The 15,838-nt window shown below is 39.9% G+C and overlaps 1 protein-coding gene across 1 annotated transcript; it reads left to right on the top strand.

Moving 5' to 3' along the window:
* Positions 1–7,149: 7,149 nt before the first annotated feature.
* On the top strand, positions 7,150–15,474 carry znf362a (zinc finger protein 362a). Its single transcript, XM_070903172.1, has 8 exons — positions 7,150–7,212; positions 8,202–8,442; positions 9,575–9,700; positions 10,862–11,189; positions 13,234–13,458; positions 14,867–14,945; positions 15,098–15,256; positions 15,355–15,474. Exons 1-8 carry the CDS (start codon positions 7,150–7,152, stop codon positions 15,472–15,474), a joined length of 1,341 nt encoding a protein of 446 aa, XP_070759273.1.
* The last annotated feature ends 364 nt before the right edge of the window (positions 15,475–15,838 follow it).

Genomic DNA, 15,838 nt, shown 5'->3' with positions numbered 1-15,838 from the left:
CTCAGAAGTACAACCGTCTACAACTGTCTTCTGCTGTCAACATGCATATTTAAATTCATAAAAATAAAAAAAAACTGGTTAAGCTGGTTTAGCACCAGCAATGAATAAACACATGCCATGACACTCATTGATGTGAACATAGATGCACATTTGCAGCACACTCTGTCGCTATGACCTGACTGTAAATACTTCCAGCTCCTGACCTTACTGTACAATCAATACTGGTTCAACCTGTAAGAAAATATTCCATTATCTCTGTCACATGACTGCAGCATGAACATTCAAACTACATGTAACAGAAAAATATGAATCTAGATCGAAAACCTGCTGCCAACTTCGTTATAGTTCTCACCTGGACTCACAGGAGCCTTCAGAGCAGCATGTCCATATGAGCTTCAAATGTTTCATCCGTTCTCTTCACCTCCCCCCTTATGCTCCACCCTCATGGGGATAATGACCCCCCCCCCCCCCCCCCCGCCTCCTGTGCTCCCTGCACCTGGCCTGTGTGGAGGTGAGAGAACATGTGCGTCTCAGAGGGTGTGGCGCTGTTTGTACAGACAAGAAAACCCGTCTGACAACTAACCAACTAACTAACAGTGAGAGATGCAGAGTGCATGTGTGTCCAAATGAACTTGTTGACATCAGTAAAGGATTTACTTGGCAGAAGATGTTTCATTTTTGCTGCAATTGTACAAACATTCCCGTGTTACACCCACCTTGTTCACACTACAGTATGTTATTTCAAAGGTTACAGCAAATACACACTTGCAGGGAGTTTCATAAAGTGGGATTAGACTGTAGACCACATAACTGTGAAGAGGACGATGTCATTTCTTTTAAAACTAAAAGAACAAAAGTTTAATATTAGGTTTAGCAATATGATTCATTAATTTTAACCTGAGACCCCATTAATATGTTGTTCCCCGTTATTTGAATGATTCCACTTTTGTTTCTGGTCAATAGCCACTATACATTGTTTGGACAGGTGGGATGGTCCTATTTAATCAACAGAGGGCAGCTGCATTGTACATTATGCATCTATAAGGCTCTACTATTCTCCGATTACTTGTAAATAGATAGATATTTTGTACTTTAGTTGTTCAAACCGAGGCTGGAAAAAAGTTTTTAAACACGATGCTCCAAACACATGGAATGAGATGCAGAAGACATTCAAGTTAAAATCAAGTTAAAACACTGAACACAGAATGAAACTCATTCTTCACCTTGGAAACAGCACAAGTCGACACCACGAAGCCAGTTTAATAGCTGGCGTGGAGCTTTTGATCTTCTTCTTCTTCTTCTTTGATCTTCCGATGGAGTTTTCCACATTGTCATGAAATTGTAAATGTTTAAATATCTATTTTTCTGAGACCTTCAAGGACTTCTCCTCTGTGTTGACTTAAAAGCGGATATTCAGAAGTTCAATCTTGATAAGTGTGTGATACGATCGATCAAAAGCTCCAGAATAGCCACTAAGTGGACCTTGTGGTGAGATCGTTTTTTCACTGCAGCTTCCAAGGTGAAGAATAAACTCTGAAACTTTTAAGCCAACGTGGACGAGAGGTCCTAAAAGTGCCCCGAAAAAAAAAAAATCCATGACTTCATAAACTTCATCTGCTGAGGAAGATCATGTGATGCGATCAAAACCTCTAGAAAAGCTATTAAATGGACCTGGTCATGAGATTGTTTTGTCAAGTTATACTTAGGAATTCTGAATGTCACTTGTAATTGTTTTCTTTAATGAGAAGTTTGTCTATGTTTTTATATTTAAATTTCTTCTTGGTTTTAAATAAAGTATTAACTAACTATGTTGCAGCTTTCATGGATTTAAACACAGTCCAGTGAGGCATCTTGTGAGACCAGCATAAATCAGCTTTTTGTAAACAGGAGGCTCACAGACGTGTCTATATGCTCAACTGATACAAAGAAGAGGTTTGCAAACCACATTTTCTTATCAGGTTTTCTTTTCTCTTCGCTCCATGTGCAGCAGGAAGCAGGAGGTTGTGCAAAGTATAGTCAAATAAAGCTCATAGAAAGCGACAATTTGTCACCTTTTTTGTTGGCAAACACGATTTGTTAGTTTTCAGGTTTTTGAAGGCCTAAAGAATTGTTTCATCTGATCATGTTTCAGCTCAGCTACAGCAGAGAGGTTAGTTTCTTTAGTGTTCGTGTGAATGTAAACTACTTGTATTCAGTGTTAGCCTGAGTAATATCCACAGAGAGTGCTACTCTCAAGTTCTACCATTCTAGTTTCTTGTGCCCGAATCATGTCAAAGATATGAGGTGGAGTTTTGCATTTGCTATGTTAGCATACATTTGAATGTGTGTGTGTTAGTTTGTATGTGATGATGCAGGTAAGAAAGCATCTGTGTGTGCAGGGTTGAACAGTGACAAAATGTGGCCTGCTCAGAGGGGTAAAGTTGTGATGGTTGTGACTAATGCAGTCTAGCCTTCATGAAGGTTTTAACGTTTGTTGAAACAGAGGTGTTGATTCACCTTTGTGCATCATTTCGGAGGCTAGTGTTGTCGAGGTGTTCAATTGTTTAGTGTTTCCAATGAACATTAAGCTTGAAAAAGATGCAGGAGCACTTTAGAGCGATGCAGTGCTGTTAGTGTCACCTCTCTGAAGGTCTGAGCATGAAAGCAATGAGGTGTTTCTAATATTTTGTGCATCCTTATTGATATAAATGGTGTGGACAAAATCTTATATGCAATAACATTTAAACTGCAGCCTCCAAAATGACCCTCTAAACACAAACACCCCTCTGTAACTGTTTCAACCTAATAATTAAATTGGCACTTGAGTGTATAATCCTATTATTTTGAATACAAGATCATCTACAAAGTGTCTGCCTAAATAATAAGATTTATTTTTTATAATCTGAGCACCATGTGTGGTTAGTAGTGTCATGTTATATATCTCCTCCTCTGAGGCAACATGCCGGCCACCAGCTGAACCTCTCTAGCTGTGGCAGCAGTGCCATCTCCTGCTGAGCTCAGCACAGAGCATATTAGCAGCCTGTCATGCTGCTGCTGAGAGGATTACACTTAATATTTACAGTACATGACCGTCGTGACCTGGGACAGCTTCTGCGAAGCTGGAAAAAAAGATGACACCTGCATGCAACAAATTATTCTCACTAGATATTTAACACTGGAGCTCAGGTGACAAGTATAACCGCCTTGTCTGTGTTTATTTGAGACTAATGCTGGTGATGCACGTTAAGAGAGAGTCAGCCTCACACATGCAATAATATATATTAATACCACAACTGTCGCTGTGCAGGAAAACCATGTTAAATATGAACATCCCACGCATATGTGCGTGTTTTATCTAACGCTGCAGCGCACAGGCGGCCAGAGCACGTGCAGCAGGAAAATAGCCAGGGTTTAAACTGGAAACCCGAAAAATGGGTTAAAAATCAGTTTCAGCTCAGTGTTTAGACGCCTGCAGCACCCAGAAGTGAACAGCAGGCGACCCGGAAGGTTTGAAGTCCGACTGAGAGCGAGCAGAAAGAAGAGTCCAATCCTTTATAAAACCTTTCCTCCCTCGCTGGTTCAGGTAGGTTTGGCCGCTCGATGCAAATTCTCTGCCTCTCTTTCTTTTTTTTTTCTTTTCTTTTTTTTTTTGTTGTTGCTCTTTTCTCTCACGCACGCAGCTCTCCTGTGTCGCTTCGTCACCCTTTCTGTGTAAGTCATGCAAAAGTTGCATTTAAAAAAAGAGCATTTGCAGCGCAGAGGTGATAAAGACGGATTTCTTTTCCTCTGTCGTGCAAATAAAAGCTCTCAGTCCGCGGCAGCATTAACGTCGACGTGTGGATTTATGGCTGAGCGGCTGCAGAGCAGTCAGCAGAGGCATGATGATTGTTGTAGGAAGTGTCAGGCTTTTTTTCCCCTCTCCTCTCCTCAAGCCGGGCTATTCAAACCTGCAAATCAAAGTAAACAATCGTTCGTACGCTTAATGCAAATATGTCACATCCCGACGGCTCGCGAGGCGTTTGATTACACCTGGAGAATCATCTCCTTATAATATTCGGATCTGCAGAATATGGCGTCCAGTGCTTATAAAAATAAGACAGGGCTGCCATTTTTGTTTTCCTTTTGTCTGAAATTTTTTAATAAACTGTCTGAGAATGTGGGAGAGGCGGCGGACAGAGCGAGGCGCTGCGGAGGATCGCTCCTCTCCGGAGGAGATGCTCGCATTTAAAGCCGAGAGGGTTCACATTTAAACATCAGCTGCTGATTCTTTTTGGGGGGTTTTGAACGGAGGAACAATTCAGCACAGCAGGTACAAAAGAAAAGGGGGGAAAGTTAACCCTAACTTTAGTTTCAGAGGTGGACTGTATTTGTTTCTACAGGTGATCTCATCTGTTTTCTGTTTTATTACACTGATGCTGTTTTTCTGTGCTACAGCATTGTGGTAACACTTGACTACTGACCATCTGTAGGATTATCATAGCACTAAAGAGAGCATCCTTATTGCTTCCTGTACTCACCTCCCGTAATAACAATAATAATAAGAACAGTTATTAGGCTACAGAATTAACAGCTTGGTTATATTACTTATATTACTTCAGTACTGCTTTCTAGTATCCTTCATAAGGGTTTATAAGTCATAACAAATTGCTTTATTAAGGAGTTAATAATGTACTAATTCTTTATATATCTGTTATAAGCCATTAACAAGATGTTTTGGGTTTGTGAGGTTGTGACGGGTATTTATCTTTTCTGTTTGGTAATAATGCAGTTATGCATGTTGGTAATCTATTCATGAATGCTCATGGCGTTTGCGCTTTATAAAAGGCCACCATGCCTCCAGTTATTAATGTTAATAAGTCATTAATAAACCTCTGCAATCGCTTATAAGTGAATGGATTTTGGGCCAACTAAGCAGTCAAAGCAGTTTTTAAGAGATCTTTCACAACACAGAAGTTCTAAATGGCTTAGTTGATCTATAAAGCATTAGTAAATGATTTATTAAATAAAGCCATTAGTTACAACTTACAACCCTTTATAAAGGCTGGCTTATTACTTCTAGAGCGCACTTTGTAGTGATTCACACTTTTGTAAAAAGGGACCAAAACTTTGCTCGATGTACTGATTCAGTAAATGCTTTGAATGAGAGATTCATAGAAAATCAATTGGTAACTATTTTGATGATTAATTAATAGTTTCAGTCATAAGTACAAATGCCAAACATTATTTTCTTCCAGCGTCTTAAATGTGAAATTATGTTGCTTGTTTTTGTCGTATATTACAGTAAACTGAAAATCGTTGGGTTTTAGACTGTTGGTCGGACAAAACAATAACTTTGAATACATCACCTCGGGCCTTGGAAATTACAACATTTTTCACTATTTTCTTACATTATATTGACATAATCAAGAAAGTAATCTACAGATTAATCAGCAATGAGCAGGGTGTAGGTTGTTTTTGTTTGTTTTTTACGAGATATTGAGCTCCTCTCTGATGCATCAGAAATACTGGATGTACAAATCTTTTTACTACCTGCTGGAAATACTTCAAACCCTATTACTTGCAATACTTAAGCCCTACAGAAACTCAGCTGTGCAAAAAACAAAACTATTTTGGCAAAAGTGGCACAAGGAGTCCAAAAGTAAGTCCAAAAGCAATGCAGTCTGGTGACATGATATACATACAGTATTCTCTGTGAGGCGTGTCATTTCAAGAAGTGACACAAAGATGTCCAGCAGCAGTCAAACTCCTGAGCCTGCTCCCTCGAGGCAGAAAGCCTCCAGGAAGTGAAACTGATCCCCACTGGCATCATTAGAGAAATATTTTGTGGGGTTTACTGTACGCTCGTACCCCTGGACGTATCGTTTTTGTTTCTCTTGGCTTGCAGATGTGGACTGTGTTATGCCTCTGCTAAGCCAAACAGACTTAGGAATGGTGAAGTGTGCCAAAGCACGCAATGCAAAATGTTTCTTGAAAAAAAAGAACTTCATACGAGGTCGAGAGGAGAAGCCATGGAAAGAAATGCCTTTCAGATCTTAACTTCAACAGCAATCTTAACTTCTCCCTGTCGCAGTGAAAATGAGAAGGTTTCTGTCCAAACACAGTGTGGAAAAGCAGCCTGATATATTCATTTAAAAGAGAATATGCCAAAAAGTTAACTGCTGTGCCACTTACAAATCAGTGTGGTTTCTGTGCAGAATCCTCACTTTAGTTATTCCACGACTTCTTGCTGCACTCTGAGGTGAGACTGTTTAACGTTTCTCCTGTTTCCCACCGGACTCTGAACCAGTCGGGGCCCCCATGTGTCAAGGAGGAGACTGACAGCGACAGATTAGGATCTGAGCCAGATCCCTTTTAACATTTCTGTTTTCTCTGATAAGCGTTTTGGAGAGTTCCCTAACTAGCTGTTGTAATCACGTGAGAGCCTATCTCTCAGGCAGCATGCCCATCACAAAGTCTTGTGGTTAGAAATCCTCAGAAAAAGCTGCCGGACTCTGCGTCACTCAATTAAACGTCCTCCTTCTTGATGATTTCACTCGCTGCAGCAACTCAGAAACATCCTCTCTGTTGTCTCTGACAAAGAAAGCTTAAGACACAAGACTTCTCCTCTTGCTCTTTTGGGAAAAGGAGGAGAACTTAAACAGAATGTCTTTGAAAATACGCGATCACAAGACTGGGGACAAGTTATCTTAAATTATCACATCAAACAGTCAGCTGCTGCTTGGGTGGCGAGCTTTTTAATTGCTGTTTCGTACACTAACAATAGATCCTCACATGAATTTACAGGAGGCAGTTTTAAGGATATAACTTATCAACAGTGGTTCCCAACCTGCGATAAACAAAATAAACCTGAGGGGTCGCAACATGATTAACAGGAAAAAAAAAAGAATTCTGCTGCACAAAGTCATACTTATTTGTTTCAAGTTCTCCTCTAAACTTTGCCTTTTTGTGTGTAAATTACGACTCCGAACATTACAGATTAAAGCAAGAGAAAAAAAAACACTCACCTGTTCCACCAGTGATGAGTAAACATGTCAAAAAGGTTGGGATCCGCTGTCTTACAAGTTTGACTACAAACATACACTCGCTACTTGTACTTACCAGTGTTACACTGATGGAAAGATGGAGGAGCTGTCCTCGTCTCGTTTATGACAGTTGTGTGTTTATTTCAGGATGGCTGAACCTCGCTTTAACAATCCCTACTTTTGGCCTCCACCTCCTGCTATGCCCGGCCAGGTGAGTGACTCTGGTATTCACACAACCTCAGGCAGCAAAGTCATTGTATTGTCATTTTTTCTGTGTAAAGGTTTTTACTGATTTTAAATAATGCATTATTTAAAGGAACAGTTTGACATATTGGGAAATCCCCTTTTTCACTTCCTTTCCGAGAGTTGAAGATTGATACCTTGTGTTTGTTCATTGTTCAAAATCTGCTGACCATAAAGCTGGTGTTATATATGTTATATCTGGTTTGTTCATTCCGTACAAGACTTGAAGCGAAAAACTACAATTTGCCTTTTTACTTTATATATTTATTGTCATGATTTAATTAATGGTAAATTTTACACTTCTGTTTGTGTACTGATGAAACTAACAAAGTATAACATCTAAGATTAGTGAGCTTTAGAGGTCGGTGGATTTTTACCTTTGGACAGAGGCTATCTATTTCCCCCTGTTTCCAGTCTTTGTGCTAAGCTAAGCTAACTGGCTTGTGGCTCTGGCATGAAAGTGGTATCAATCTTCTCAGTTTCAGCAGAACGTGAACAAGCATATTTGTCAAAATATCAAACTATTCCTTTAATACAGTGGTTCCCAACCTGAGGTTCAGGCCCCCACAAGGGGGCCCAAGATGAATCTGAGGGGTCACCAGATGATTTAAGAGAACGAAATAATCTGTCACAGAAAATGTTCTGTCTTACTTTTCTCAAATTTGAGCTTTTTCCCTCTTGTGAAATACTGGATACGATCTATTATGGCCTCTATTAAGTCCATAACTTGTGATGAGGGGCCACAAGCAGACTTTATTTTAAGGGGTCACAAGTCCAAAATGGTCGGGAACCACTGGTTTAATAAAGGAATTAGCTGTTGATCCTCAGAGACGTTTACAGTAAGTTTTGGGTACAATGTCACGTATCAGCCATTAGAGGGAACCATCGCCTCATTAAGTGACACTGACTGAACTGATGGCTGTTCTCTTGTCACAAATGTTGTTTCCTGGCTGTCAGCTGGATAACCTAGTCTTGATCAATAAAATCAAGGAGCAGCTGATGGCAGAGAAGATCAGACCGCAACATCTGCCCGCTGCCTCAGCCCCATCCCAACAGCCTTTACTGGCTCCCCCCAGCCACGTGGACGGCGGCCAGCATGGGATGTCCAAAGCCCAGCAGATGCCGGTCCTCCACAGTCACAGCCCGTCTCAGCCTGACATCGCACTGCACGCCCGCCCCGCCTCCAGCTCAGTCACAGGTACTCTGACTCCTCACCTGCCTCCTCACTTTTTACTGATATCATCTTGCATCATCAGAGTTGGCTCAGCTTCCTCTCAGTACCATTGTGGTACTTTATTTTTGTTTGTTGTTTGTGGTTCTGGAGACTCCTTTCCCTCTTTAACAGCTAAGAAAACACACTTAACATTGTTTTATCATCTTGATAGTTCATGACTCTTAATGATTTTGTTGCTTATAAACGTGATTTTAACACATGACATGTTTCAGAAGGCCGCTACAGAAAACTACACATTAGTTGTGTACGGGGTCTCTAAATCATGGTTAAATACAAAGAGCTCCTGGGCACTGTGGTGTCTGAGGGGTTTAGGTACTGACCATGAACCACAACGTCCGGCTGAAGACCCTTATTGCATTTAATTTCCCATCTCTCTTTCCCTCATTTCCTGTCATCTCTGCACTCTCGGCTATCTAATGAAGGCAATAAGTACTCCAAAAGATAATTTCAAAAAGGACAATGGATTTTCAAATGCTTTATATCTGTCATTGGTGTTGACAGTACTTTTAACACTGCACTACCCCACCCAAATCCCGTCGAGTCCCCATCCAGGAGCTTGTGAGGACCCACAGGAAACTCTTTCTCCTGTAGGCTCGCAGATGCGAGGGTCTGCTTCTGACAGAATAACTATTCCAACCAAAGGGAAGATATATATTTGTTCACGGATATTACAATTATTTCCTTATATGGTGTAATAACAATGCGTTGTGGTCATTTACGTATTTTCTGACCTTCATCAAATGTGCAAACTCAGTTTGTGGTTACCGCTTCAGTCTTTTCTACAGATTGGGTTTAAATAAGGTCAGAAGAACAGAGAGAAGAGATTAATTTTGCAATTATTATTATTATTATTATTAGTTTTACACACCCAGCAGTGGGTTCTGTGGGACCCCAAACAATAAGGATGTAAAGCTAACGTCAACAAAACACAAAGGTTAAGACTGCTTATTTTGCCATATCACGAATTAATGACAAAATATATGGTTGAGTGTCTTTATACCAACTGTAAAATGTCGGTATTAAGACACTGGAGCTGATCAGGGTGATGAAAGATGTATGTCTTTTGTAAGTGTGAATTTCCTGCATATTTTACCAGGTCGTATTCTGGGGGATGTAAATTTGAATCTGGACGATAAGGCAGCTATAAAGGCCCGAGGATTGTGGGAAGACTGGCATCTGCGTCAACTTATAGACCATCCCTCCAGGACGAACCACGTATCAGGTAACAGTTTGTACTGACAGCTCTCAGCGTGGCTCTCCCTGCTGTTATAGGTCTGCTGTGCGTGGGTTTCATTCATCATCAGTACTGGAAATAACATACTGTACTATTTCTCTGTGCTGTGTGTATGTATGTGTAGGAGGTAGACAGAATAATTTAAACACTTAACCTCCTAGGACCTGGCATCCACATGCGTGGACATCACATTTTGGGTTATACCATAATACTTAATTCTGCTTATATGGAAATTCAAAATTGTCCCCGTATACGGAACCACATCATGTCAACAGATGATGCTTAGTTTTTATACTTATCAGGTCCCAATAAGCCCAAATAGCAAAGAGAAATTAAGATAGAGCTTGGGTCTTAGGAGGTTAAATTAATTAAATGGTTTGCAAACACAAAGGAGAGTCATATTACAACAACCTGCATCCTACCATATGCCCATTATATCTCTGTGTTGGTTCATGTTGTCATAGTTTGACTGTGTTTGGCGCACAAGGTTATTGTTTTTTGAGATTTTTTGCAGTGTTTGCAGTTTGCAATTTGCTGATAACTTGCATTCATACTTTTTGTACTAGTCAGTGTATATATGCACTTAGACTGGGTCGCAATCTCTGAATTGCTGCCCATACCTCTGATTTGTTCACAGTGATTCAAATAGAATGAATCAATGAAGTGAAATCAAATGAACAGGTAATTCAATGTAGTTATCAGGCCAATAAAAAATGTTTATACACACATGAAAACCCACACATATGTTTACACGTGTATGTATGTATATCTGAGAGTCAGCTACAAAATGCGTTCACAAGCTGACTTACAATTGGAAAATTCAGTTTTCCATCAATATACATATACAGTTCAGTCCAATCCACACAGAACTTTGAAAGCAAGATATTATAAGAAATAAAAAAAATATACAGAAACTCTGTATATATATATATATATATACACACACACACACACACACACAATATATATATACAATATATATAGTATTATCCTCTCTGTGATGTTATTTCTAGGTATGTCCTTAAATTTCATACTTAAAGTATTTATTTCAAATTGTTCTGCTGTATTTTAAGGGGAATTTTGAGCCTTTTAAAAGTGTAACTGCTCGATGATAACTTATTGCATGTTCTTCACTTTTGCACCCACCAGGTGTGGCGCTGGCATCCAGAACAGGCAACCTCAACACCTCAGAGATCATCACCCCCACTACACCCACCTCAAGCAGCCACAGCCGGATGGGTGGAGCCCCCACACCTCACCTCATCTCAGGGTTGGCCTGCAGCCACGGGATGGAGCCTGGGAAAAACAACGGGGGCCTCGTGGGACTCCTCGGCCCTCCTCCAAGGGAGGAGCGAGGGCGTAAGAAGATCAAAGCAGAGAATGGGTCCTCTCTTTTGGTGGTGCCCTACCCGATCCTAGCCTCAGGCAATGACCAGTCCTGTGTCACCATCACTGCCAAAGCGGGAAAAACCTACAGGTAAAAAAAAATAATGCAGCGGCTCTCACTTGATAGTGTCACATTTCTTCTTAAATCATAATGGTGCTAACCAGTATTATTTATAGATAGATGCAATAACCAAGGTACAGTGTTTTGCAGTTCAGTAGGTACAGCAGGTGTGAAATATCCCTCTCTAAAAGAGGAGGAAATACTGTGATTTTCAGGACCACTGGTTAAATTTACAAAACAGAATAAAATAAAATGTCCTTCAGATTGGAAAATTGTCTTTTGCTCACCAAAACATAAAAGCAGCCCAAAAACATGTAACATATATGACACGTATGGAGTATAAAGCACAGTACATTAGTGAAAAATATGAATAACATTCTTTAAACAAAGCATAAAATATTAAAACAAAAAATAAAACACTGTGGGGAAATATATTTGGTTGCCAAAGGCATATTGCACCTCCCAGAGGTCAGAGACTCAAACTGAGGAAATAAATGATGAGAGCTGATGAGAGTCAGGATGTTCATGGCTTTATTTCTTGTCACTTCATCGGGGGTCAAGTCATGACAAGATATTTACCAAACGCAGACTCTCGTGGGAGAAGAAGGACTCAAGATTCAAGTAGAAATGCAAGAAAACAATGCAAAAATGTTTCATAAGAAGTAAAACTTTTGTATTCAAAATGTTACTTAAAAGTGTCTTTAATCAATAATTTTATAATTAATATTAATATAATAACAATGGATCAAATGACAAGGTCTAATGTAAAAGGAGTCCTTTCTCATAGAGAATTAGTCCCCCTCAGTTCCTCTTAACTTCTTTCAGTTTGATGTTTTGTTTCGCTATCTCCATTCTTGCTTCCAGTCACAGCAGGCAGCTAATTTCAGTGTAAAAGCTCTAAAAACACTGTACGCTACCTGCCCAGCTCCAAACAGCAGACAGACACAGTTAGAGGCCAGCTGGTGAACATAGTGGCAGCTGAAGAGCCAGATATTTCCCTCAGGAGTTGGTAGAGACGAAAAACAGAGCGAAAGAAAAATAAACAAATACTGGACTTTGTCAGGTGGCCACAAACACGACTCCAAATGAATGATAATGTTGCTCTGTATTAGCTGGATGTGTAAATAGGCAACAGTTTGCTAACAAGTTCACCTTATCAACCTAAAAAGAGATGCTATGTAAGCTTACCGCTTATTTCTGCTGCTCTGCTGGCCCCCCAAAAAATCTGTTATTGCAGGTTTAAGTAAAAATAGAAAGTATTAGCAGTTAGCTAAAGGCTAACTACACCCTCAAATTCTGCTAGAAGCCTCTCCCCCAGCATATTTAAAATATTATATTTAAAACATGCTGGGGCATATCTTCAATATATTTAAAATAAATATATATAATATAAATATATTTAAAATATGCTGGGGTTCCGGACTGATTTAAAACAGTAGACGACATGTTGAGCCATTTTCAACCCATGAAATGCAGATTTCTAGAAATTTGGTATCAATAGTAACACCAGCATTGATGTGTTTCATCACAGTACAGTAAGTAATATCATTTAGTTTACAGCTCAAATTGTGCAGTACCTCTTTAAATATATAAATATCAAAGTATCACTGATCATGTGTTTTGTGTATTTTTGTGTAAATATATTTAACTGCAGAGTGACTAGTGACTATATAAATGTAATGGAGTAAAAATGTAAAGTTAAAGTAACAAAGTTTACAAATATCTCAAGAAATAAAACTTTATTAATACTGCTTATAGGCATGCACCCTTAAATGACCCACCTTTCTGTTTAATTTAGTGACTTTAATGTTAAAGTTCTCTTCATGAATTGATCATGTTAATATTGAACTGTGACATCTCACAGGTTTTCCAGTGTTTCAACGTCGTTACGCACAATTTTAAAATTCTGACAGCAAACAGGAAGCAAACCTTTTCAAACTCACAAGCTACACATGGTCTTGCTCAATAATGCTGCTGGGAGGACACATCTCAGCAGCATGCAATATATACAGTAGGCACCATGTGTCCTGTCCGTCTTCTTCATGTGTGTCTTCTGTCTGTGCTCTTGATGCAGGTGTAAAGTTTGTCCGCTGACCTTCTTCTCCAAGTCAGACATGCAGATCCACTCCAAAACGCACACAGAGGCAAAGGCTCACAAGTGTCCCCACTGCACTAAGTCCTTCGCGAACGCATCATACCTGGCCCAGCACCTGCGCATACACCTGGGCGTCAAACCTTACCGCTGCTCCTACTGTGAGAAATGTTTCCGCCAGCTCTCACATCTGCAGCAGCACACCAGGTCTGATCTCTACACTCACCGCATCGTGTTCACCACAGTTGTATATTCTGTTGTGCAGCATCAGTGATTCAATAACATACTTTATATTCTCAGCTGGAGCAGCCCACTATGATGTACAGTTTCCTAATGAGCATAGAAATAGTAAGCTGTGGCGGAATATGACTGTAGTCTCAATGATTCATGTAACACACTCATTTTTTTTTGTTCATTTAAAAACTTCCCCTGCAGAGTCCAGCACGGTAAAAAATATGATAATTTGTGTGTATACTATATAGTATATAGTTCCCTTGAATTAATAATTTGTGCCCTCAAATTACTTAATTCTGTCCCCCGTATTAAAGGATCGGTTCACCCAAATTACAGAAAAAACCCAACTTTTTTCCCGCTTCACTTCCCCCTAGTGGTATCTGCTGTGGCCAGAGAGATAGTTTTGGTTGTATGTAATAATCCACAGACTTTGAATAGTTTTCCTAGAAACTCCCTTGTTGTGAAGAAATAGTCAATATGAAACTACTGACAGTGTGATCTGTGAATTGTATAACACAAGACAATGTCACGTGTACCCTTCTAATGAGCTTCTTAGTAAAAGGTTCAATATAAAACAAACATTTTACTGTTTGCTATACCACATTTTATTTGACTGTGTATATTCAAATGTATTTTGGAAAGACATGTTTGTTTGGTCACAGTCAAAAACATCATTGCTCCATTTAACAGGGACGATGTTGTCTTTAGTGTCTGTACAATAAACTGAAGAATTAACTATATATTAAACAACTTATTATTATTAGGGAAATTCTTTATTCTTAAAGTACTCTTAGAACCACAAACAAAATGGTAGAAACCTCAGAAATTATATCTCAAAACCTGGTCAAATAAATCTTACTTACCTGCATCACTCAACACTACTAGAGGGGAGAAATTGTAAACTTGAACTTTTTTCCTTTTTTTTGTTGCAATAATTTGGGTGAACTGACCCTTTTAAAATAGCGTTAACTTGGTGCAGCAGTAGGAACTGACATTTCAGGATGTTGTGTCCAGTCTGGTTTGTTAGAGAGGAGCATGCAGAGTGCTTTGGTGTCGAGGTGTCCTAGTTAGTAACTCCCTTGGACCTTTTCAGGACTCCTTGTTTTTCTCTCCGCTGGCCAGCTTTTGTTGCTTTGCACACGTGCCGCTGAGACACCAAAGACAAGATATCATCTTAAAAAGTGTTAAAAACCTCCTGTATGTTAAGACCTCAAAACAGGAAATTTGAATTTAAGGAAGAGATGAATTTAGTTTGAGTTCTTCTGAAAATTCTCTCTTGTCACTTGAGTAGTTATATTATTTCATTTTTTTGAGCTTCCTCTCTGACCTGTTTGAAAAGAGTTTCGGTTGTCTAATGTTTGCGTCATTTGTCCTGTTTCAGAATCCACACGGGCGATCGGCCGTATAAATGTGCCCACCCAGGCTGTGAAAAAGCTTTTACTCAGCTATCCAATCTGCAGGTAAACATTAACTGCTCTCCTCCTCCACCTGTTTAACCGCCCTGATCCTCCACAGGTCGGATGGATTTGTGACAAGTCTGTGAGGAAATACCTTTCGCAATGCTTCATAAAAGGGAACTCAGTTTGCATGTTTTCTTTTCCCCCTGCTGAAGTCTCACCAGAGGCAGCACAACAAAGACAAGCCCTTCAAATGTTCCAACTGTTATCGTGCCTATTCGGACTCTGCCTCGCTGCAGATCCACCTGTCTGCACACGCCATCAAAAACGCCAAGGCCTACTGCTGCAGCATGTGCGGCAGGGCGTACACCTCGGTGAGTTGGAAACCCAAGTAAAAAAATTTAAATCTGAATCAACTGCAGCGGGAGATGTCTAAAAGCGTTGTTTTCTTCTTGGGTTTTTTTTTTTCCAGGAGACGTACCTCATGAAGCACATGTCTAAACACACAATGGTGGAACATGTGTTGTCCCATCACTCCCCTCAGCACAGGACAGAGTCTCCCGCCATCCCTATACGGATCTCCCTCATCTGAGCTCCACACCCGTCTCCCATCAGCGCTCCTCTGATAGACTTTGAACCCTCAAACGGGCTCCAGAAATGTGCCAGACTGTACAGGTACCTTGTGAAGAGGTGCTCTTTTAATGAGTATATCCACTTTTCCTTTCTTGCTGACCAGATAGTATTATCGGGGACATCCAAAGATGACTTCTCAGCACTTTCAGGCCTGGAAATGACAGGCCTAAACATTTCTTTTTGTATGTGACTTCAGAGAAGAAAAAAAAAGTATTGCTCCAGGGCAGCTACATGGAAAATCTTTTTAAACTTTTGTTGTTATAACAGATTACATTTGTCTTTTTTATATGGTCCTTTACTTTCTTTACTCAAGTCTTTGCAAC

The sequence above is a fragment of the Enoplosus armatus genome, chromosome 3, assembly GCF_043641665.1.
Source record: "Enoplosus armatus isolate fEnoArm2 chromosome 3, fEnoArm2.hap1, whole genome shotgun sequence".
Lineage (NCBI taxonomy): Eukaryota > Metazoa > Chordata > Actinopteri > Centrarchiformes > Enoplosidae > Enoplosus > Enoplosus armatus.
Note: the sequence above shows the minus strand (reverse complement) of the source record. Positions and strands in the feature narration are given on the sequence as shown.

Coding starts and splice junctions, on each gene's coding strand:
- znf362a (XM_070903172.1), top strand. CDS start 7,150: ATGGCTGAACCTCGCTTTAACAATCCCTACTTTTGGCCTCCACCTCCT. Junction 7,213..8,201: donor CTCCTGCTATGCCCGGCCAG/GTGAGTGACTCT, acceptor CCTGGCTGTCAG/CTGGATAACCTAGTCTTGAT. Junction 8,443..9,574: donor CGCCTCCAGCTCAGTCACAG/GTACTCTGACTC, acceptor ATATTTTACCAG/GTCGTATTCTGGGGGATGTA.